This window comes from Anomaloglossus baeobatrachus, chromosome 7 (assembly GCF_048569485.1).
Source record: "Anomaloglossus baeobatrachus isolate aAnoBae1 chromosome 7, aAnoBae1.hap1, whole genome shotgun sequence".
In the NCBI taxonomy this organism is placed as follows: Eukaryota; Metazoa; Chordata; class Amphibia; order Anura; family Aromobatidae; genus Anomaloglossus; species Anomaloglossus baeobatrachus.
Window position 1 is genome coordinate 16,194,006 of NC_134359.1, and position 25,555 is coordinate 16,219,560.

The window sequence follows — 25,555 nt, forward strand, 5'->3', positions numbered from 1 at the left end:
TCCTGTAAGTGAATGGCAGCCTTGTGTGACTCGGACACCAGGAGTTGAGGCAGTTTTATAGGAAACTGTTGTATTAATATTCCCAGCTCAGGTATGAAGATGATGGGACATTGAAAGTAATGGGGATGTTTGTGAAAAGTGTCTAAGGCTATGTGTCCACGTTGCGTCGAGGTCCTTGCATTTCTAAACGCATCCTCTGGCAGTAATTGATTTAGCCGAAGTTGCTTTTGACCACAAAATAGCGCTAAAAAACGCATGCGTATTTACCGCGTTTTTGATGCGTTTTTAGTGCTTTTTACCTGCTTTTCCATTGCATTTTGACAGATGCGTTTTGAACATAAAGACACTGCTAAATAAAGTTTAAACAGTCAAACAGAATGAAACAAGGGGAAAAAAAAATCTATATTTTTAAGATAAATAATGGAAATAGATATATTTATTAAAATCATAGCGGTAATATGATATTTATCACAAAAATAGCAATAAATAGATATTTTTCTTTGTTTTAATTGTCGGATTATGTGTGTGTGTAAAGGGACATATGAAATCATTATTTTAATGTCCAAAAAGCACGCGTTTAGTTAGTCCAAAACGCATGTTTTCTGCACCTAAAAAGCAGGTAAAACGCTGGAATTTTGATGTTTCTTGGTTTTTGCCATTTCTCATTGACTTCAATGTTAGCAAAACGCACCTCAAATGGCAAAAACAATTGACTGCTGCTTCTTTGAACGCTGAGTTTTTGCCCCAAATTATGCAATTTAAACTCAGCATTTTGAACTGCATGGTGGCACAAGAAAACCCTATTTCTCATAGACTTTGCAGGGAAATCAAAACGCATGCATTTTGGCACTAAAAAGGTGCAGTTCAAAACGCTGCAGAAACGCATGAAAAAGCGCAACGTGGGCACATAGCCTTAAAGAAAATCTGTTTGTTATGTTGCCCATAGCAACCAATCACAGCGTGGCTTTCATTTTACCAGAGCAGTTAAAGAAATGAAAGCTGCGCTCTGATTGGTTGCTACGGGAGACTGATTCAATAATGAGGCCTACTGTTTACATCTACTTTTACTCTGGGGATCCTGTAATCCCGGTCGCCCGTGTTAACCCTTTACTTAGATTTTTCCAAGAGCTGCTGCCCGTCCAGACCTGAACATCGTATCTGAACACACGGGAAATCACAGGATAATAATACCGGCCGCCATGCCGGATCTTTGCTGGTAGATTATATGACCAATAACAAGTGTTAAGATTTCCCAGAAAAAAATTGACACCCAGCATAAGCATTTGGGCTTTTCTTTTACCTTTTGAAGTTCAAAGTCCATAGTGATCTGTTCCACCTGAGTATTAATGTGCATCTACAAGACTGGCCAAACCTCAAAATGGCGTCTAACAGTATCACACGACGATGAGAGACTTCTGCCTCAGACAATTCAAAACTGCAGGCACCATGTCAGCCAAATTATAAAAGCAGCACCTGCCCCACACCCGTAATAATGGAGGTCACCCTTACAGAGCGTCCATGAGTATATTATATGTATAATCACACATGTTGCTGATGCCGGGGCCTCCCATATCCTCATTATTTTATGTTTCCAGGGGACTTGCAATCAAAGAATTTTCCAAAATGCCGGATCTTACAGAAAAAGTAACCAAGACACTGAATAAAACCACCCCAGGACTTCAAATATGGAGGATAGAGGTAACTGTTATTATTAGCATTATTGTAGTGTTATATTCCCTGGGTTTAGTGCCCCAGTCCCTAGTTTTCAGTGGTTTCGATGGCTATGTCCCTGTTGTACAGGAATATGGTGCCCTAGCCGCTGCTGTCCAGGATTATGGTGCCCTAGTCCCTTCTGTCCAGGAGTATGGTACCCTAGTCCCTGGTGTCCATGAGTATGGTGCCTTAGTCCCTGGTGTCCAGGAGTATAGTGTCATAGAGTATGGTGCCCTAGTCCTTGGTGCCTAGAATTATGGTGCCCTAGTGCTTGGTGTCCAGGAGTATGGTGCCCTAGTGCTTGGTGTCCAGGAGTATGGTGCCCTAGTCCCTCGTGTCCAGGAGTATGGTGCCCTAATCCCTCGAGTCCAGGAGTATGGTGCCCTAGAGTATGGTGCCCTTGTCCCTCGTGTCCAGGAATATGGTGCCCTAGTCCATGTTGCCCTAGGCCTTGGTGCCCGTAGAGTATGGTGCCCTAATCCCTCGTGTCCAGGAATATGGTGCACTGTAGTATGGTGCCCTAGTCCTTGGTGCCCTAGATTATGGTGTCCTAGTCCATCGTGTCCAGGAATAGGTGCCCTAGAGTATGGTGCCCTAGTCCTTGGTGCCCTAGAATATGGTGTCCTAGTCCCTCGTGTCCAGGAATATGGTGCACTATAGTATGGTGCCCTAGTCCTTGGTGCCCTAGAGTATGGTGTCCTAGTCCATCGTGTCCAGGAATAGGTGCCCTAGTCCTTGGTGCCCTAGAATATGGTGTCCTAGTCCCTCGTGTCCAGGAGTATGGTGCCCACTATTATAGTCTCCAGGACTCCTCTGTCCCAATCTCTATCACATGGCCAGCGGTGAATGCCTCCATACTCGCTGTCTGGGGCACCAGAACTTGTCTGCCTTCTCTTCTAGATGCCCCTGATATTGCTGTACCCGCCATTGCCGCATGCATTATTGTGAACATCTCAGGATCACGCTCTTCATGTTCCTGAAATATTTACCGTCTATTTTTGTTGCCCAATATTCCAGTCCTGAATTTTGCTTTTAGGCCATGGAGATGGTTCCTGTTCCAGAAAAATCCTTTGGAAATTTCTTTGATGGAGATTGCTATGTCCTCCTTATGGTGAGTACAGTCCTCTCTGGTGACCGGAATGGTGCATGACCCTCCACTCATGCATTTATTAGCTTTGTTCTATGCTCCTTTTATTTTTGCCAAACGTCTGTTCCTAATGCCTGTTTGTTTTTCATTCACTTATATTTGACCCTTGAATGTTTTGTGCACCTTTCATCCGCATCGGTCTGTGATTCCCTGTATTCCTCCACACCAGACCCATAAGACCAACAATAACTTCACATACGACATCCACTTCTGGGTCGGGAACGATTCCTCTCCGGATGAGCAGGGAGCCGCCGCCATCTACACCATACAGATTGATGACCACCTCGGGGGAGTCGCTGTCCAGCATCGGGAGGTCCAGGGATACGAGAGCGACACATTTAAGGGATATTTCAAGCAAGGCATAATGTGAGTGTTATCAGCATTTGCGACTTTAATTTGAGACATAGACATCGAAGATGAATGCACAAAAATAAAAGCCAGAGTTATGCACCACTGCCGGTAGTCTGGGGGGGAAGGAGCTGCACAATGGAAGAAGGATGAAAAAGAGTGAACAGCGCCTTTTAAATTTTAAAGCGATAGCTACAATTAAACATCTTATTACACTGTAACTCTCCACTTCATATCAGATATAAGAATGGCGGCGTCGCCTCCGGACTCAAGCAGGTGGAGACCAACGCGTACAACGTAAAACGCCTGCTGCATGTCAAGGGGAACAAGAACGTTTTGGCTGGAGAGGTAACGAGTTTCCTATTAAAATATGTGGCTGAAATATGAATATACAAATATATAACATAAGTGTGTAGACTTTCCAACCATTTCCTTATCGCATCAATGCATTTGACAATTGAAACAAAGAAATAACTTTGTAACAAAAGAACAATTAAAATCCTGCTGCTGTTTTGCGTGTGCAGATCCTGCGCAATCTCCAGATACAAATCAATCCTAAAACTCACACAGCATTATTATGTGCACTCCCTGACAGAAGTTCTGTCGCTTATCCATGTTATGTATATAAAAGCTTAGAACCTGACTTTAAATTCATCCATTGGTTTCATAAATTACTCTTTTGAAAGCTGAAACCCTTCCAAAGTTGGTTTAGGTTCAGAAAATAAAGTTGCTGCAAAGCTGAAATATTGATCATTTAATGAACACAGAAAGGTCAGATTGTGGCAAGACAAAGGTTTTGTCGCCCACAGAAAGTAATGTGAAATTCAAACAAATAATTAACTTCTAATACAAAGATATGTTGCATAACATTGGTAAATGAAGTTGTGGTGCTATTAGAGCCATATGTAATATTTTGTGTGACTTCCACGAGCTTGAACCGCATGGATGCAGTCCTTCAACAATGATTCATACAATTTATTGATGAAGTCATCAGGAATAGCAGAGAATGCATCTTACATGCCTCCCAGAGTTCATCTAGATTCTTTGGTTTTGTCTTCCAAGCTTCCTCTTTCATCCTCCCCCAAACATGCTTAAACCATGTGCGCACACTGCGTTTTTTTGACGCTGCGTTTTTGGACGATAAAAACGCACAAAAACGCACCCGCGTCGAAAAAACCGCATCAAAAAACGCATGCGTTTTTACCGCGATTTGGTGCGTTTTTGGCTGCGTTTTGCTGCGTTTTTGATCTCTGCGTTTTGCTGTGTTTTTCCAATGCATTGCATGGGCGGAAAACGCAGAAAAACGCAGGAAAGAATTGACATGTCCATTTTTTTTTTTACAAGCTCAAAAACGCAGCTTAAAAAAAAAGTTGTGTGCGGACAGCAAAAATGAAAACTCATAGACTTTGCTGGGGAAGCAAAGTCATGCAGTTTTGAGGCCAAAAATGCACCCAAAAAAAACGCCGCGAAAAACGCACTGTGTGCATATAGCCTTAATGATGTCCATGTCTGGTGACTGGGCTGGCCAGTCCTTGGGCACCTTGATCTTCTTTGCCAGGAGGAACTTTGTTGTAGAGATGGATGTATGAGATGGAGACCGTCCTGCTGCAGAATTGCACTCCTTTTATGATTGGGAATGTAAGAGGTAGCTAATACTTCTTGATATTTTCGGCTATTAATATTGCCTTCCACCTTGCAAATGTTTCGCACACCCCCAGTTTGAATATAACCCCAGATCATGATCTTTCCACCACCAAACTTAACTGTTTTCTGGGTGTATTTTGGATCCATACGGGCTCCAGTAGGTCTCCTGCAGTATTTGCGGCGGCTGTGGTGTAATTCAACTAAAGATTCATCAGAGAAATCCACCTTCTGCCACTTTTCCAGCATCCATCTGTTTAGCAGGCTGTGGGACTTGGCAAATGCCACACAGTTTTTTAATTGCCTTGTGTTTAGTGCTGGGTTCTGGGCACTGATTCAACCATGGAGGCCATTTCGAGACAGAACCCTACAAACTGTTCTAGTTGACACAGGTACTTGTGGTGACCAGGCCTGTTGGAGCTCTGCTGCAGTGGAAGAGGGGCTGGCTTTGGATTTTCTAACCAACAAACATTCCTCCTGAGCAGTTGTCTTGCTGGGTCTGCTGGACCTGGGCTTGTCAAAAACATCTCCAGTCTCTTCAAATCTTTTTTTAATTCCATGTACTTGATGCTGAGACACATTAATGGTGCCAGCCACCTCTGCAGTGGATCTGGTCTTCAGCTCCTTGATAATCAAGGCTTTGGTCACAGGGTGGATTTTTGACATGTTGTCAGAGGTCAAGTTGCAGTTCAAGTGAAGTCTGGGGTGCTGGGTTTCTTTTTATAACACCCACTAATTAACCAATCATTTAGTGAGCACAGGTGAGGATGTAAACTAGGATTGGGTGCATTATATGACAAGGCGACAAAACTTTTGTCTTGCCAAAATCTGACCTTTCTGTGTTCATTAAATGATCAATATTTCAGCTTTGCAGCAAATTTATTTTCATAACCTAAACCAAATTTGGGAGGGTTTCAGATTTCAAAAGAGTAATTTATAAAACCAATGGATGAATTAAAAGTCAGGTTATAAGCTTTTATTTACATAGCATGTATAAGCGACAGAACTTCTTCTGTCAGGGAGTGTATTGTGTTATCTACTCTCTACGGATTATTAAGTAGAGGGTCCTGGAGTAGCAGCAGGATCAGACACAGGATTCATTTGTAGTTTGTAAGTGTGAAGACATATAAGTCTGCAGAGGAGCTGTATACAAAAAAGTAGTAGATTATCAATCAAGTCTGTTTACAACGTTAATTCACATTTAAGATGCATCGGACAAAGCTAAAACCAATTATGGTTTGGGAGGCAAATTATTCCAAGTAATAAGATTGATCCATCCATCCCATATCTATCTATCTATCTATCTATCTATCTATCTATCTAGGTTCCCCTAGAGTGGAACAGCTTTAATACCGGCGATGTCTTCTTGGTGGATCTTGGGAAGCTGATTATCCAGTGGAATGGGCCTGAGTGCAACAAGATGGAGAGGCTGAGGGTAAGAAACCGGATGAGGCGAAATAAGAAAATGATGGTCTATACAGGGATAACTGTGGTCTGCTGTAGAGGATCACACTGAAACATGGGGTCACATAGAGGATCACACTGAAACATGGGGTCACATAGAGGATCACACTGAAACATGGGGTCTCATAGAGGATGACACTGAAACATGGGGTCTCATAGAGGATCACACTGAAACATGGGGTCTCATGGAGGATCACACTGAAACATGGGGTCTCATAGAGGATCACACTGAAACATGGGGTCTCATAGAGGATCACACTGAAACATGGGGTCTCATGGAGGATCACACTGAAACATGGGGTCTCATGGAGGATCACACTGAAACATGGGGTCTCATAGAGGATCACACTGAAACATGGGGTCTCATAGAGGATCACACTGAAACATGCAAACTGCAGCAATCATAGAGATCTGTGACCTGATACTCACTGACACGCAGATTTCCGTGGTTCTGTATAATCAGGTGGTAAGGGTCTATTGAAGCCCACGATTAGGTAACTCTTCCACTTTTAGTAACGTATTTAAAAATATGGACAAATTCCTTTAAATCTCCACAAATTATTTAATTGCTGATTCTACTTTAGGGTATGAACTTGGCAAAAGACATCAGTGACCGTGAACGTGGCGGGCGCGCCCAGGTGTACGTGGTTGAAGGTGATAACGAGGCAGGTTCACCTAAACTGATGGAGATCCTCATGCGTTTGCTGGGTGAAAGGAGAGAGATAAGGGGAGCAATATCCGATGATGTGGTGGACAACGTGGCTGCAGGGGCGATAAAATTATATCAGTAAGTGACCACTCTATACCAGCGACTATCTGTGTGCCATCTGTACCCACCACCCAGACAAACGCCAGTGTAGGCAGATCATACCCGTGCCTCTGTGTGTTCTATGTGATACAGTACGGGGTCTACATTGTAGCGGTTTGTGGCTGCCTTACATACAAAAAGTAAGAAGCCTGCCTGAAAGGAGACATATTGAACAAAGAAAAAGCATGAGCATAAATTGCTGAAAATATACCACATTTTTATTATCAATAAATATATAATTTTTACAATTTTTTTGCAAAGTGCATAAAAATTAAATATCAAAAAATATTGACACATGCAACACATATATGTCAAGGATAGAGAATAGAGGATAAATATTACTATAATGGCAAAAACACACAAAAGTGCTGCTAGACCCAAACAGTGTAGCAATATATATATATACCTAGTCTGGTGGCCGATGGGAGCGTTCCTCAAAAAATGGATATATAAAAAAAGGGACCACAAATAGTAGGAAAAGAACATCACGGTAAATAAGTGGAATGCTAGAGAGTACGAACATAGGTAACAAATTGATATGCTTCCTCTAGAAATACACCATTAGAGAAAAAATAATAATGTACCAGATGAAAGAAAAGCGTTCCAATTGCGGTGCAAAAACACTTAATACCACATGTTGAGATGAAGAAAAAATTATTTTTTCAAACAATTGTGTGTACCCAATAAATGGAGGAACAAACCTCTATGCAGATTATAAGAGAGACATAGGCAGAAGTAGCAACATATATAAAGTGATCAAGGGTAAAGGAGCACAATTGGGGTAATATGCAAAAATTGTAAGACATTACCATGTACTGAAGGTGGCAAGACACCCGACGCACGTTTCACGGCCTCTGGTGTAAAGCCAGCCGCTTCATCAAAGGGGGAAAGTGCAGAGTGTTTTTTTTCAATGCTCATCAACATAAGAAAAAATATTTATTCGCCCAGAAAGACAACTCTTGTCTCATTTCAGATAAGATAAGATATGTCTGTGCCGCAAGGGTCTCCCGGTCATTACTAAATGAGGGAAGGCAATAATATGTAGCCAGTATCTGCGGCTGATGAGAAAGGACAAAATCCAGATTGTGAATTTTATAATTATACAATTTATTACACAGAGTAACAGACAGCAACGGCAACCTGATGGTGCAAGAAGTGGCCACCAAACCACTAACCCAAGATCTGCTCAGCCACGACGTAAGTCTCTTATCCAAAGATAAAGAAACCGTGTAAAATAAAAAGAGATTAGAAGATAGATTTTATCAGGATTTAACCCTGGTCAAAAGGTACAGATAATAGAATAAATGTTCTAGATTGTCGTAAGTAATATCCACGTTTCTCGCTCTGGTCAGGACTGCTTCATCTTGGATCAGGGTGGAATCAAGATCTTTGTGTGGAAAGGAAAAAATGCATCAAAGGAAGAGAAGCAGCAAGCCATGACTCGAGCGCTGGTGAGTGCGGCCTCTGCGCAGCGCTGACCTCGCCCGCGTATCACTGTGTATACCGCCATACACATTGTGCTGATATTATATCGCCATCTCTGCTCTTCTCAGATTTGCTTTGCTCTTTCTCTTCCATGTCTTTAATTCTCACCTTGTTTAACAAACAGAATTTTATCAAAGCCAAAAATTACCCCCCGTCCACCAACATCGAGGTTCAGAATGACGGATCCGAGTCTGCGGTGTTCAAGCAGCTTTTCCAGAAATGGACCACAAAGGATCAGACTGTCGGGCTCGGGAAGACAAGCACTGTTGGTAAAGTGGGTAAGTTGTCGTCTAACAGAAATGTTTACAAAATTATAGAGCATTTTAGGAGTGCAAATAAATGTAAGGTGGAGGTGTAAGGATCAGGGTCCTCAGCAGCACAGAGTATTTCAGGAGAGCAATGGAGTGATATTATGGGGACAGTGATATGATCCCTTGTGATGTAGGTGAGGACAAAGCTGCAGGAGAAGATTAGTGAAAAATAAACACAGAACGTTATTTTTCCTGCTAGAACTTTTAGATTTTTCTAAGACATCAGCACATAGTAACACGTTATGTCTTACAATACAGCCAAAGTAGAACAAGTAAAGTTCGATGCCAACTCCATGCACGCCAAACCAGAGGTGGCCGCACAGCAGAAGATGGTGGATGACGGAACCGGAGAAGCAGAGGTAATGATATCACGTATGAGCACCAGTGAAATTAACTATGCAATGTCTGTCCCCGCGTGGAAAAGTATATGAGAATACTGGAGGAATAGAAACCCCCAGCAGCCGAGAACGTGCAAAGAGATCCACCTTGTAATTGTAGGAAAATGCAAACCTGCTTGCAGTGCAGAGCCCTTCACCAGCGCCATTGGGGGGGATTTTCCAGTGCGAAGATGTTTGAATTGTTCTATAGTTAAAAGTTTGATGTTTTTGGAAGTTCTCGGCGAGGGGCTGTGTCCTCACCCCGGCACACTACAGAAAGCGGGGGTTGAGCGTGTGTGTGTCAGTTTTACCTTCTCGCACCGGTACTTCTCAGCCACATCCCGGCTTCTCCTCGTCTGGCGCACACTGTGTGGTACCGTGCTCAAAGTTATTAAGGAAAAGTCCATAACTGTTAAAAGCTGCACGCACTTTACTTGCAACACATTTGTAACTTGGCCTCTCACAAGGCATTAGGATCTTAGTACAGACCGGCTCTTCCGTTACTGCAGGTTGGCTCATCTCTGTCCCCTGGTAGCTAACCACACAGGTCAATATGTATCACTGTGATTACCGCACCCTGCACGGCTATGCTACTTCTCCGGGGTCACTCCTAGAGTCTGTTCCCCTGTGCCAGTGACCTTCAGCCAGGCGGCCTCCACTCAATCATTGGAAGTGTCCCAGGGACAAACTGATCCACCACTATCCGCACTGTCCACACTCGCCTGCTTGGTGGGGAGCGCTCTCTTGTATCTCAATATGCCGCCACAGAGCCTGAGCTATATTCCCACTCCGGTCACCTCTGCTTCTTCCTGCTCGTTACTTCTGCCTTTTCTTTCCCTTCACAACACACACACTAAAAGAGGAAATGCCCTTCCTTATTTATTATACAAACTTATATAGTGCTATTAATTCCACAGCGCTTTATAGACGTGATCATATATTCCCCTCACTGTGGGACGGCTTCTACCATTAACCCTCCCACCACTGTCCCTGGTCCTGAAGACTAATCTCTCCCCTACAACTTGGGGAACCGGCACTCGTGACATCTAGTGGTATCTGAAAGCACTGCACCCACTCTCTAGAATATAGCGGCTATAATACTGCCCATATGTACAAGAGTATATCTACTATAATACTGCCTCTATGTACAACAATATAACTACTATAATACTGCTCTTATGAATATAACTACTATAATACTGCCCCTATGTACATGAATATATCTACTATAATACTGCCCCTATCTAGAAGTCTATAACTACTATAATACTGCCCCTATGTACAGGAAGATAACTACTATAATACTGCCCCCTATATACAAGAATATAACTACTATAATACTGCTCCTATGTACAAGAATATAACTACTATAATACTGCCCCTATGTACAAGAATATAACTACTATAATACTGCCCCTATGTACAAGAATATAACTACTATAATACTGCTCCTATGAATATAACTACTAAAATACTGCCCCCTATGTACAAGACTATAACTACTATAATACTGCCTCTATGTACAAGAATATAACTACTATACTGCTCCTATGTACAAGAATATAACTACTATGATACTGCTCCTATGTACAAGAATACAACTACTATAATACTGCCCTCTATGTACAAGAATATATCTACTATAATACTGCCCCTATGTACAAGAATATAACTACTATAATACTGCTCCTATGTACAAGAATATAACTACTATAATACTGCCCCCTATGTACAAGAATATAACTACTATAATACTGCCCGCTATATACAAGAATATAACTACTATAATACTGCCCTCTATGTACAAGAATATAACTACTATAATACTGCCCCTGTGTACAGGAATATAACTACTATAATACTGCTCCTATGTACAAGAATATATCTACTATAATCCTACCCCTATGTAGTTGTTCATATCCTTCAAACATACTACATAAAAAAGTTGCAGGAGATATGCAGTAACAGGACACATGTATGTATCATAGTATCATAGTTTTTAAGGTTGAAGGGAGACTCTAAGTCCATCTAGTTCAACCCGTAGCCTAACATGTTGATCCAGAGGAAGGCAAAAAAAACCCCAATGTGGCAAACAAGTTCCAATGGGGAAAAAATGTCCTTCCTTCGTCCACATCCGGCAATCAGACTAGTTCCCTGGATCAATACCCTGTCATAAAATCTAATATACATAACTGGTAATATTAAATTTTTCAAGAAAGGCGTCCAGGCTCTGCTTAAATGTTAGTAGTGAATCACTCATTACAACATCATGCGGCAGACAGTTCCATAGTCTCACTGCTCGTACAGTAAAGAATCCTCGTCTGTGATTATGATTAAACCTTCTTTCCTCAAGACGTAGCGGATGCCCCCGTATTCCAGTCGCAGGCCTAGGTGTAAAAAGATCTTTGGAAAGGTCTCTGTACTGTCCCCTCATATATTTATACATTGTGATTAGATCCCCCCTAAGCCTTCGTTTTTCCTGTCTTGGTGTTGCAGCCCCCCCATTCCTCTAATAATCTTGGTGGCTCTTCTCTGCACCCTCTCCAGTTCAGCTATGTCCTTCTTATATATCGGTGACCAGAATTGTACACAGTATATAAGTGCGGTCGCACTAGTGACTTGTACAGAGGTAGAACTATATTTTTTTCATGAACACTTATACCTCTTTTAATACATCCCATTATTTTATTAGCCCTGGCAGCAGCTGCCTGACACTGGCCACTAAAGTGAAGTTTACCATCCACCCATACACCCAAGTCTTTTTCTGTGTCTGTTTTACCCAGTGTTCTACAATTAAGTACATAATCATAAATGTTATTTCCTCTACCCAAGTGCATGACCTTACATTTATCTACATTAAACTTCAATTGCCACTTCTCAGCCCAATCCTCCAATTTACATAAATCTCCCTGTAATATAAAATTATCCTCCTCTGTATTGATTACCCTGCAGAGTTTAGTATCATCTGCAAATATTGAAATTCTACTCCGCATGCCCCCAACAAGGTCATTTATAAATATGTTGAAAAGAAGCGGGCCCAATACTGACCCCTGTGGTACCCCACTATGAACTGAGACCCAATCCGAGTACGTACCATTAATAACCACCCTTTGTTTCCTATCACTGAGCCAGTTTTTAACCCAGTTACACATATTTTCCCCTATCCCCATTATTCTCATTTTATGTACCAACCTTTTGTGTGGCACCGTATCAAAAGCTTTTGAAAAGTCCATATACACAACATCCACTGCATTTCCCTGGTCCAGGCTTGAACTTACCTCTTCATAGAAGCTGATCAAATTAGTTTGACAGGATCGATCCCTCATAAACCCATGTTGATACTCTGTCATAAGGGTATTTTTCTTGAGATACTCCAGTATAGCATCTCTCAAGAAACCCTCAAGGATTTTACCAACCGTAGAGGTTAAACTTACCGGCCTATAATTTCCCGGCTCAGTTTTTGTCCCCTTTTTGAATATTGGCACCACATTTGCTATGCGCCAGTCCTGCGGTACCGACCCTGTTATTAAGGAATCTGAGAAGATTAAAAATAATGGTCTATCTATCACAGAACTCAATTCCTGTAGTACTCTGGGGTGTAGCCATCCGGGCCCGGAGATTTGTCACCCTTAGTGATTTCGAGGCGGCGGCGTACTTCCTGCTGGGTTAAGCAGGTAATATTCAAGGGTGAATTTATGGTATCACTGGTCATGTCATCTGCCATGGCATTTTCTTGTATAAAAACCGTAGAAAAAAAGTCATTCAGCAGGTTGGCTTTACCCTCATCCCCTTCCACCATTTCACCAAGACTATTTTTAAGGGGGCCAACACTATCGCTTTTCAGTTTTTTACTGTTTATGTAGTTAAAGAATATTTTAGGATTATTTTTACTTTCTCTCGCAATGAGTCTCTCTGTCTCAAACTTAGCTAACTTAATTTGCTTTTTACATATTTTATTTAATTTGATATAATTATATAATGCCTCATCACTACCTACCCTCTTTAATTCTTTTAAGGCTTTCTGTTTTTCTTTTATTGCTTCCCTTACAGCTCTATTTAGCCATAGGGGTTTCCTCCTATTTCTAGCATGTTTGTTCCCATAGGGTATATTTTCTGCACAAGCCCTATTCAGGATGCTCATAAAAGTCTCCCATTTGCTTTGTGTACTTTTATTACTTAGTACATCATCCCAGTTTATTGCACTAAGATCATCTCTCAACCGTTTAAAATTTGCTTTCCTGAAGTTTAGTGTCCTTGTAGCCCCTCTACTAGACATCTTACTAAAGAATACATGAAAACTTATTATTTTGTGATCACTATTCCCCAAGTAACCCCCAACTTGTATATTTGATATGCGGTCTGGCCTATTGGTTAGTACAAGGTCTAGTAGTGCTCCCCCTCTTGTGGGGTCCTGTACCATTTGTGAAAGGTAATTATCTTTCATTGTTATCAAAAATCTATTTCCTTTGCTGGAACTGCAAGTTTCTGTTCCCCAATTTATATCAGGATAGTTAAAGCCCCCATAATAATTACCTCTCCGAGACTCGCTGCTTTATCAATTTGCTTTATGTGAATAGGTTTGTATAAAATGAAGAAAAAAAAAAAAGAAAATATTTGCTCACCACATTTATTTACCAGCTTTTTCTTAGATGTTTTGATATTTCACATCTACAGGTCTATAGAATTGAAAACCTGGAGTTGGCGCCTGTAGAAAAACAATGGCTTGGACACTTCTACGGTGGAGACTGTTACCTGGTTCTCTACAAGTATCTGGTCAACAACAAGTATCATTATATGATCTACATATGGCAGGTAAGGACTCGTCTAGTATCTATCTATCCCTCTATCTATCTATCTATCTGTGCCTCTATCTATTATCGATCTATCCCTCTATCTATCTATCTATCTATCCCTCTATCTATCTATCTATCTATCCCTCTATCTATCTATCTGTCTATCTATCTATCTATCCCTCTATCTATCTATCCCTCTATCTATCTATCCCTCTATCTATCTATCCCTCTATCTATCTATCTATCTATCCCTCTATCTATCTATCTATCTATCCCTCTATCTATCTATCTATCCCTCTATCTATCCCTCTATCTATCTATCCCTCTATCTATCTATCTATCCCTCTATCTATCTATCTATCCCTCTATCTATCTATCTATCTATCTATCTATCCCTCTATCTATCTATCTATCTATCCCTCTATCTATCTATCTATCTATCCCTCTATCTATCTATCTATCTATCTATCCCTCTGTCTATCTATCTATCTATCTATCCCTCTATCTATCTATCTATCTATCCCTCTATCTATCCCTCTATCTATCTATCTATCCCTCTATCTATCTATCTATCCCTCTATCTATCTATCTATCCCTCTATCTATCTATCTATCTATCTATCTATCCCTCTATCTATCTATCTATCCCTCTATCTATCTATCCCTCTATCTATCTATCCCTCTATCTATCCCTCTATCTATCTATCTATCCCTCTATCTATCCCTCTATCTATCCCTCTATCTATCTATCTATCCCTCTATCTATCTATCTATCTATCTATCTATCCCTCTATCTATCTATCTATCTATCCATCCATCGTTTCTATGTATCATCTCTGTATGTCTGTGTGATGGCAGGGTCGGCACGCCAGCCAGGATGAGATTGCTGCTTCTGCGTATCAGGCTGTGATCCTGGATCAGCAATATGATGGACAACCTGTGCAAGTGCGAGTGACGATGGGGAAGGAGCCCTCTCACCTCATGGCCATATTTAAAGGGAAGATGGTGGTGTATGAGGTATAATTGTATATGCAGACTTACACATGTATATGTGTTTATAGGCACATGCAGTGGCAATATACAGTGTGTGTATAAATATATACAGTAAAGACCAAAAGTTTGGACACACCTTATCATTCATAGAGTTTTCTTTATTTTCATGACTCTGAAAATTGTAGATTCACATTGAAGACATCAACACTATAAATTACCACATGTGGAATGAAATACTTAACAAAAAAGTGTGAAACAACTGAAAATATGTCTTATATTCTAGGTTCTTCACAGTCGCCGCCTTTTGCTTTGATTACTGCTTTGCACACTCTTGGCATTCTCTTGATGAGCTTCAAGAGGCAGTCACCGGAAATGGTCTTCACTTCACAGGTGCGCCCTGTCAGGATTAATAAGTGGGATTTCTTGCCTTATAAATGGGGTTGGGATCATCAGTTGTGTTGTGCAGACGTCTGGTGGATACACAGCTGATAGTCCTACTGAATAGACTGTTAGCTGCTTTTTTTCTTGCCATAATACAAAATCTAAGTAAAGAAAAACTAGTGGCCATCATTACTTTAAGAAATGAAGGTTAGTCAGTCCGAAAAATTGGGAAAACTTTGAACGTGTCCCCAAGTTCAGTGGCAAAAACCATCAAACACTACAAAGAAACTGGCTCACATCAGGACCGCCCCAGGAAAGGAAGACCAAGAGTCACCTCTGCTGCGGAGGATAAGTTTATCTGAGTCACCAGCCTCAGAAATCAAAGGTTAACAGCAGCTCAGATTAGAGACCAGGTCAATGCCACACAGAGGTCTAGCAGCAGACACATCTCTAGAACAACTGCTAAGAGGAGACACTGTGCAGCAGGCCTTCATGGTAAAATAGCTGCTAGGAAACCACTGCTAAGGACAGGCAACAAGTAGAAGAGACTTGTTTGGGCTAAAGAACACAAGGAATGGACATTAGACCAGTGGAAATCTGTACTTTGGTCTGATGAGTCCAAATTTGAGATCTTTGGATCCAACCACCGTGTCTTTGTAGAAAAGGTGAACGGATGGCCTCTACATGCCTGGTTCCCACTGTGAAGCATAGAGGAGGAGGTGTGTTGGTGTGGGGGGCTTTGCTGGTGACACTGTTGGGGATTTATATAAAATTGAAGGCATACAGAACCAGCATGGCTACCACAGCATCTTGCAGCGGCGTGCTATTCCATCCGGTTTGCGTTTAGTTGGACCATCATTTATTAATCAACAGGACATTGACCCCAAACACACCTCCAGGCTGTGTAAGGGCTATTTGACTAAGAAGGAGAGTGATGGGGTGCTACGCCAGATGACCCGGCCTCCACAGTCAACAGACCTGAACCCAATCGAGATGGTTTGGGGTGAGCTGGACCGCAGAGTGAAGGCAAAAGGGCCAACAAGTGCTAAGCATCTCTGGGAACTCCTTCAAGACTGTTGGAAAACCATTTCCGGTGACTATCTCCTGAAGCTCATCAAGAGAATGCCAAGAGTGTGCAAAGCAGTAATCAAAGCAAAAGGCGGCGACTGTGAAGAACCTAGAATATAAGACATATTTTCAGTTGTTTCACACTTTAAGTATTACATTCCACATGTGATAATTCATAGTTTTGATGCCTTTAATGTGAATCTACAACTTTCAGAGTCCTGAAAATAAAGAAAACTCTTTGAATGAGAAGGTGTGTCCAAACGTTTGGTCTGTACTGTATATATATATAAAAATAAATATGTACATCAGAACGCCGGCATCAGCTGGGATCCTTGCGTGACTTAGATCAATGATATATGGTGATGACAGGCCACCTTTATTGTCACCTTGCACCGCACTCTCCATAGAGGTACAGTAACACGAGAGGTGACGATGTTTCATCCACAGGGCGGTACGTCTCGTGCTGAAAGTGACTACGCTCCCCCCGAGATCAGACTGTTCCATGTGCATGGCACCAATGAGTACAACACCAAGGCCTTCGAGGTCCCCGTCCGGGCATCGTCTCTTAACTCTAACGATGTGTTTGCCTTGAAAACCAAGGGCACCTGCTACGTGTGGTGCGGCAAGGTAAAGTCAGCAGCCACGTCTCCTACCCTGGAGTGATCACTCGTACTGAGGAATTATTGGAAGAAACAAATTCCTCCTTACAGGGTATTTTTGGAGAAATTTACATTGATGATCTCAGCTGACCTTGATCAGAGTATGATCCGTGGGGGTCGGCAGCACTCCCCTGACATCTTCCCTCCAGTATTGGGCACAGTCACTCTGACGTGAAGGCGCCACTGCTCCGGGTGTTGCCATCCCTTGTGCTGTTTTACTGGTCAGCAAGGATTCTGCATTATGACCCCAGAGCGATCATTCATATATGGCCTCTGCTATCGGCACAGTAGGGCACGATAGATGGCACAGGCAGGGCAGTAATGTCCGAGGCATTGGCCGCTGGTGCTGGCTACAACATACGTCCCACTGCACAAAGCAGGAATTACAATTAATGTTACATAGAACAATCCCCACATCCCTAAAATAAATAAATACGTTTTTTTTTACTTTTACATAAACAATAAAAAAAAATATATAAAGTTTATAAAAAAAAAAAAAAAATCATTAAAGGGTAAAGGTGATTTTTCCGCCATTTCTCCTTGCTCCTCTCATCCTCCTTGTAAAACACCAATTTCATGCACTTATTGTGAGAGGTTTCTTTTGTGCCCATAGTCGCCCCCTGTATTTTATATGGGCTTCAGGGAGGGGGAGGGGGAATGACAACTGCTCTGAGCACATTTTTGACTCCCAGAACTAGTTGTCAGTATTGAGCCTGGAATCGTCTTTTCCTTCCATGTAAGTGATGAGATCCAGGGGACCAGGGTTGATGTTGGTTCTTACATTTGTACCCACAGGGCTGCAGCGGTGATGAGCGGGCGATGGCCAAGAACGTGGCAGACATCATTTCCAGAGGCGAGAAGGTGGTGGTGGCGGAGGGGCAGGAACCATCGGAGTTCTGGTTGGCACTGGGGGGCAAGAGCCAGTACGCCAGCAACAAGAGGTAAAGCAGAGCGTGTCCCGCTGTGGATATGAGCACCACGTATACAGAGATGTAGCAGAGCTGACGGGCTAGCTTTAGTTTTCCTTAAAGTTTAAAGGGTAGTCTACATTCTGACTGCTGGGACCGCAAGCTCTGCAGATTCTCATACTCAACCGTCGCTCTATTCATTATGAGACGGCTGGACAAGCACGGGCACAGCACCCGTCTATTTCCATCAGTCCCATGGGCAGTGACGGTGCAGAGGACACCTCCGCTCCAGTGCCCGGAATCCTGGGGGCGTCTGTGGCCAGTCCCCCAGAGTCTATTCAGACAGAGTGAAAACAAATCATCACATATCCACAGGGTCTTTGGTGAAGCCCCCAGCAATCGCCCCCCAATTGGCAGAATGGAGCAGTTACCCACCTTTAAAATGAGTGGCAGTGCCCATACCCGACATACAGAAGTAATTGAGCAGCCGTGCAGGGGATTTGTTACTCTGTATCAGAAAGATGGAACTCCAAATCCTAGAGCGATGTAATATTAAACCTCCAGAATCCGCTCACAACTTTTGGATCTATTTTAAATATTACTTATAATGATGAACATTCGTCTGTTCCAGGCTACAAGAAGACGTTGTGGATATCACCCCGCGCCTGTACGAGTGCTCCAACAAGACCGGAACCTTCCGCGCCACGGAAGTCTCAGATTTCCACCAGGATGACCTGGACGAAGATGATATCTTCCTTCTGGACGCATGGGATCAGGTACGGGTGAAGTATTCCTGATGTCCTCTGTCAGTTTTGTTCATCCATTTGACAAACAATCTTTGTTGTAAACGTAAATAAAGTGGCAATGGCACAAGGACTGCAGTACCAGGCACAGCCACATGTATCTGTGGCGCTGTGCCCCAGGACACCTTGAAGAGTACATGGTTCCTTTAATATTTACAATCCCATCCATACACCTAGTTGTAGGATCCCTTGCCGAGAGACCGTGCACTTCTCACTGCTGAAGGTTTGCTACAATTTAATCCAGACTAGATAATCCTTTGTCCGATTTCCAGGTATAATATATTTGACCATTGTAGCAAACTGGTCCAGCTCACAGATGATTATCTAGACTAGGTACAATTGTAACAAACCCTCAGCTGCGAGATGGATTTGGTCTGAGTTTTCAATCCCTGGACAGATAGATATAGAGATCTATATATATAGATCTCTATATCTATCTATATCTATCTATCTATCTATCTATCTATCTATCTATCTAGTGCCTTTTGAAAGTATTCGACCCTCTTGAATTTTTCAACCTCTTCCCACATTTCAGGCTTCAAACATAAAGATAAAAATGTTAATGTTCTGGTGAAGAATCAACAACAAGTGACACAATTGTGAAGATGAACGAAATTTATTACTTATTTTAAACTCTTGTAAAAAATAAATAACTGAAAATTGGGGCGTGCAATATTATTCATCCCCTGTAAGTGAATACTTTGTAGCGCCCCCTTTCTTTGTCGCTCCATTGGGAGACCCAGACAATTGGGTGTATAGGCTATGCCTCCGGAGGCCGCACAAACTATTACACTAAAAGTGTCAAGCCCCTCCCCTTCTGCCTATACACCCCCCCGTGCTCCCACGGGCTCCTCAGTTTTTTTGCTTTGTGCGAAGGAGGCAGACATGCACGCACAGCTCCACAGATTGGTCAGCAGCAGCTGCTGACTATATCGGATGGAAGAAAAGTGGGCCCATATAGGGCCCCCAGCATGCTCCCTTCTCACCCTACTCTTGTTGGCGGTGTTGTTAAGGTTGAGGTATCCATTGCGGGTACGGAGGCTGGAGCCCACATGCTGTTTTCCTTCCCCATCCCCCTCAGGGCTCTGGGTGAAGTGGGATCCTATCGGTCTCCAGGCACTGAGACCGTGCTTCATCCACAACTCCTGTGGAGCCTGCTGGATAGGAGCCGGGTATCGTTCAGGAACATGGCCCTGCTACTTGGAGGTACTCTGTATCCCTGTGGGGACAGCGCACAGCAACACTCCAGCTTTGCTGGGTGTGCTAGTGCACCGGGGACCGCGGCGCTGACCGGGTTAATATGTGCCATTACACACTCAGCGTTGCTGAGTGTGTTTATGTATAGGGACTGCCGCACTGACCGCCGCTGCCATGGAAACACCGCGGCGCGGCTGGGACTTGTAGTGCGCCGGGGACTTCCACGCCGGCCGCGCTTTTACGGCGGCCGCGTTTATTACTAGAGTCCCCGGCTTTTTGCGGCCTAGTTTCCTTTCTTCCCACCCCCAGCCCTGACAGGCAGGGGAAGAGCGGGACGCTGCACAGAACGAGCAGCGCTGAGGGCTGGAGCATGCTTTGCATACTCCACTCCCCTCACTGTGCACAGTGCAGGCACCAGCTCCCGCTCTTTCTAGGTCACGCCCACGGCTCCCTCCTCTCCTCAGGACGCATTCCTGTCAGCTCCTCGGACGCTGCAGAGGGGGACAAAGTCTGGGAGACCCAGGCAGGGACTCTGGTAGCCTCACAACCGCTTTAAGCGGGTGGTAAGCAGCACCTGTGGTGCTAGCCCCATTGTGCAGTAGTGTAACATTATATGTTTATGGTATATATATTTTACACTGTATGGTGCACAGTTGATTTCTGGCTATATACCCTATTGTGTTACTCAGGGAAGATAATAGCATGGCGCCCATGAAAGGCAGGGGTGCCAAAACACAGGCTTTTTATGCTGCCTGCGCCGCATGTACGACCCCGCTACCGGCAGGTTCCACTGACCCTCATTGTGTGCACTGTTCGGCCCCTGTGGCACTTTCTCAGCCAGAGCCTCTGCTAAGAGGGGCCCAGGGGGAGCCACCTGCTGACACTGTCCAGGTGACGGGGACGGAGTTTGCAAAACTCTCTGAGACTATGGCTAAGATACTAGAAGCCTTGCAGTCCAGGCCGGTATCTCAGCACAGGGACTCTGTTGAATCTTTGTTCCCTGGCCCACCTCAGTTGGACCAACAATGTCCTCCCGGGGTATCTCATGGGTCCCAGGCTGAGGGTTCTGACACAGACCCCAGCCCCAGGCCGACTAAGCGAGCTCGCTTAGAATTTCCCTCGACATCATCATATTGTGCAGGGTCTCAGAGGGGGGAATCTCTGGTTGATGAAGCGGAGACAGTTGATCAGGATTCTGATCCTGAGGCCGCTCTCAATCTTGATACTCCTGATGGTGACGCCATAGTGAACGACCTTATTGCGTCCATCAATCGTATGTTGGATATTTCTCCCTCAGCTCCTCCGGTGGAGGAGTCGGCTTCTCAGCAGGAGAAATTCCGTTTCAGGTTTCCCAAGCGTACACCGAGTATGTTTCTGGACCACTCTGATTTCAGAGAGGCAGTCCAGAATCACCATGCTTGTCCAGATAAGCGTTTTTCTAAGCGCCTTAAGGATACACGTTATCCCTTTCCCCCTGACGTGGTCAAAAGTTGGGCTCAGTGTCCCAAAGTGGATCCTCCAATCTCCAGACTGGCAGCTAGATCCATACTTGCAGTGGAAGATGGGGCGTCACTCAAAGATGCCACTGACAGGCAGATGGAGCTCTGGTTGAAATCCATCTATGAAGCTATCGGCGCTTCTTTTGCCCCAGCATTCGCAGCCGTATGGGCGCTACAAGCTATCTCAGCAGGTCAAGCGCAAATTGACGCAGCCACACGCACGTCCGCGCCACAGGTGGCGTCCATAACCACTCAGACGTCGGCATTTGCGTCTTACGCTATTAATGCTGTCCTGGACTCTGCGAGCCGTACGGCGGTTGCAGCCGCCAATTCGGTGGTACTACGCAGGTCCTTGTGGCTACGGGAATGGAAGGCAGATTCTGCTTCCAAAAAGCGCTTAACCAGTTTGCCAATTTCTGGCGACCGATTGTTTGGCGAGCGTTTGGATGAAATCATCAAACAATCCAAGGGAAAGGATACATCCTTACCCCAGCCCAAACCGAACATACCCCAACAGAGGAGGGGGCAGTCGAGGTTTCGGTCCTTTCGGGGCGCGGGCAGGTCCCAATTCTCCTCGTCCAAAAGGCCTCAGAAAGATCAAAGGAACTCTGATGCATGGCGGTCTAAGTCACGTCCTAAAAAGACCACCGGAGGTGCCGCTACCAAAGCGGCCTCCTCATGACTTTCGGCCTCCTCACTCCGCATCCTCGGTCGGTGGCAGGCTCTCCCGCTTTTGCGACACCTGGCTGCCACGGGTAAAAGACCGTTGGGTGAGAGACATTCTGTCTCACGGTTACAAAATAGAGTTCACCTCTCGTCCCCCGACTCAATTCTTCAGGTCATCCCCGCCTCCCGAGCGAGCCGAGGCTCTTCTGCAGGCGCTGGGCACTCTGAAGGCAGAAGGAGTGGTGGTCCCTGTTCCTCTTCAGCAACAGGGCCACGGTTTTTACTCCAACTTGTTTGTGGTCCCAAAGAAGGACGGGTCTTTCCGTCCTGTCCTGGACCTGAAACTTCTCAACAAACACGTAAAGACCAGGCGGTTCCGGATGGAATCCCTCCGCTCCGTCATCGCCTCAATGTCCCAAGGAGATTTCCTTGCATCGATCGATATCAAAGATGCTTATCTCCACGTACCGATTGCTCCAGAGCACCAGCGCTTCTTGCGCTTCGCCATAGAAAACGAACACCTGCAGTTCGTGGCACTGCCGTTCGGCTTGGAAACAGCCCCACGGGTTTTCACCAAGGTTATGGCTACTGTAGTAGCGGTCCTCCACTCTCAGGGTCACTCGGTGATCCCGTACTTGGACGATCTGTTGATCAAGGCACCCTCTCAAGAGGCATGCCAACACAGCCTCGACGCTACCCTGGAGACTCTCCAGAGTTTCGGGTGGATCATCAATTTTCCAAAGTCAAATCTGACACCGGCCCAATCGCTGACATACCTTGGCATGGAGTTTCATACCCTCTCAGCGATAGTGAAGCTTCCGCTGATCAAGCAGCGGTCACTACAGAAAGGGGTACAATCGCTCCTTCAAGGCCAGTCACACCCCTTGAGGCGCCTCATGCACTTCCTGGGGAAGATGGTGGCAGCAATGGAGGCAGTCCCTTTCGCGCAGTTTCACCTGCGTCCTCTTCAATGGGACATCCTACGCAAATGGGACAGGAAGCCGACGTCCCTCGACAGGAACGTCTCCCGCTCTCAGGCGACCAAAGCTTCCCTTCGGTGGTGGCTTCTTCCCACTTCATTATCGAAGGGGAAATCCTTCCTACCCCCATCCTGGGAGGTGGTCACGACGGACGCGAGTCTGTCAGGGTGGGGAGCGGTTTTTCTCCACCACAGGGCTCAGGGTACGTGGACCCAGCAAGAGTCCTCGCTTCAGATCAATGTTCTGGAAATACGGGCAGTGTATCTTGCCCTGAAAGCGTTCCAGCAGTGGCTGGAAGGCAAGCAGATCCGAATTCAGTCGGACAATTCCACAGCGGTGGCATACATCAACCACCAAGGCGGCACACGCAGTCGGCAAGCCTTCCAGGAAGTCCGGCGGATTTTGATGTGGGTGGAAGCCACGGCCTCCACCATCTCTGCAGTTCACATCCCAGGCGTGGAAAACTGGGAAGCAGATTATCTCAGTCGCCAGGGCATGGACGCAGGGGAATGGTCCCTTCACCCGGACGTGTTTCAGGAAATCTGTTGCCGCTGGGGGGTGCCGGACGTCGACCTCATGGCGTCCCGGCACAACAACAAGGTACCGACGTTCATGGCACGGTCTCAAGATCCCAGAGCTATGGCGGCAGACGCCTTAGTTTAGGATTGGTCGCAGTTTCAGCTCCCTTATGTGTTTCCTCCGTTGGCACTGTTGCCCAGAGTGTTACGCAAGATCAGGGTCGACTGCCGCCGCGTCATCCTCGTCGCTCCAGACTGGCCGAGGCGGTCGTGGTACCCGGATCTGTGGCATCTCACGGTCGGCCAACCGTGGGCACTACCAGACCGACCAGACTTGCTATCTCAAGGGCCGTTTTTCCATCGGAATTCTGCGGCCCTCAACCTGACTGTGTGGCCATTGAGTCCTGGATCCTAGCGTCTTCAGGGTTATCTCAAGACGTCATTGCCACTATGAGACAGGCTAGGAAACCAACGTCCGCCAAGATCTACCACAGGACGTGGAAAATTTTCCTGTCGTGGTGCTCTGCTCAGGGTTTTTCTCCCTGGCCTTTTGCCTTGCCCACTTTTCTGTCCTTCCTTCAATCTGGACTGGAAAAGGGTTTGTCGCTCGGCTCCCTTAAGGGACAAGTCTCAGCGCTCTCTGTGTTTTTCCAGAAGCGCCTAGCCAGACTTCCACAGGTACGCACGTTCCTGCAGGGGGTTTGTCACATCGTTCCTCCTTACAAGCGGCCGTTAGAACCCTGGGATCTGAACAAGGTACTGATGGTTCTTCAGAAACCACCATTCGAGCCAATGAGAGATATTTCCCTCTCACGCCTTTCGCAGAAAGTGGTTTTTCTAGTAGCAGTCACTTCACTTCGGAGAGTGTCTGAGCTAGCAGCGCTGTCATGCAAAGCCCCTTTCCTGGTGTTTCACCAGGACAAGGTGGTTCTGCGTCCGGTTCCGGAATTTCTCCATAAAGTGGTATCCCCCTTTCATCTCAATCAGGATATCTCCTTACCTTCTTTTTGTCCTCATCCGGTTCACCAATGTGAAAAGGATTTGCACTTGTTAGATCTGGTGAGAGCACTCAGGCTCTACATTTCTCGGACGGCGCCCCTGCGCCGCTCGGATGCACTCTTTGTCCTTGTCGCTGGTCAGCGTAAAGGGTCACAGGCTTCCAAATCAACCCTGGCTCGGTGGATCAAGGAACCAATTCTCGAAGCTTACCGTTCTGCTGGGCTTCCGGTTCCCTCAGGGCTGAAGGCCCATTCTACCAGAGCCGTGGGTGCGTCCTGGGCTTTGAGGCACCAGGCTACGGCTCAGCAGGTGTGTCAGGCGGCTACCTGGTCGAGCCTGCACACTTTCACGAAACACTATCAGGTGCATACCTATGCTTCGGCGGATGCCAGCCTAGGTAGACGAGTCCTTCAGGCGGCGGTTGCCCACCTGTAGGAAGGGGCCGTTTTACGGCTCTATCACGAGGTATTATTTTACCCACCCAGGGACTGCTTTTGGACGTCCCAATTGTCTGGGTCTCCCAATGGAGCGACAAAGAAGAAGGGAATTTTGTTTACTTACCGTAAATTCCTTTTCTTCTAGCTCCAATTGGGAGACCCAGAACCGCCCCTGTTTTTTTGTGTGTACACATGTTGTTCATGTTGAATGGTTTCAGTTCTCCGATATTCCTTCGGATTGATTTTACTTTAAAACCAGTTTATAATTCTTTTCCTCCTTCTTGCTTTTGCACCAAAACTGAGGAGCCCGTGGGAGCACGGGGGGTGTATAGGCAGAAGGGGAGGGGCTTTACACTTTTAG

At 45.0% G+C, this 25,555-nt stretch overlaps 1 protein-coding gene across 3 annotated transcripts in view; it reads left to right on the forward strand.

The window, feature by feature from the left end:
- Positions 1 to 25,555, forward strand: part of VIL1 (villin 1) — a 78,017-nt gene that overhangs the window by 22,746 nt on the left and 29,716 nt on the right. For 2 of the 3 annotated variants that reach the window (XM_075317075.1, XM_075317074.1), the window contains exons 2-16: positions 1,596 to 1,698; positions 2,750 to 2,824; positions 3,030 to 3,226; positions 3,448 to 3,556; positions 6,174 to 6,284; positions 6,898 to 7,100; positions 8,240 to 8,318; positions 8,474 to 8,572; positions 8,731 to 8,884; positions 9,176 to 9,276; positions 13,969 to 14,106; positions 14,945 to 15,103; positions 16,976 to 17,155; positions 17,983 to 18,128; positions 18,727 to 18,871. In XM_075317075.1, coding sequence (XP_075173190.1) covers positions 1,624 to 1,698; positions 2,750 to 2,824; positions 3,030 to 3,226; positions 3,448 to 3,556; positions 6,174 to 6,284; positions 6,898 to 7,100; positions 8,240 to 8,318; positions 8,474 to 8,572; positions 8,731 to 8,884; positions 9,176 to 9,276; positions 13,969 to 14,106; positions 14,945 to 15,103; positions 16,976 to 17,155; positions 17,983 to 18,128; positions 18,727 to 18,871 — 1,971 coding nt within the window. In that variant the 5' untranslated portion in view covers positions 1,596 to 1,623. Of the gene's footprint in view, positions 1 to 1,054; positions 1,217 to 1,595; positions 1,699 to 2,749; positions 2,825 to 3,029; positions 3,227 to 3,447; positions 3,557 to 6,173; positions 6,285 to 6,897; positions 7,101 to 8,239; positions 8,319 to 8,473; positions 8,573 to 8,730; positions 8,885 to 9,175; positions 9,277 to 13,968; positions 14,107 to 14,944; positions 15,104 to 16,975; positions 17,156 to 17,982; positions 18,129 to 18,726; positions 18,872 to 25,555 lie in introns of those variants that run through there. The other variant, XM_075317073.1, reaches the window with a different exon arrangement.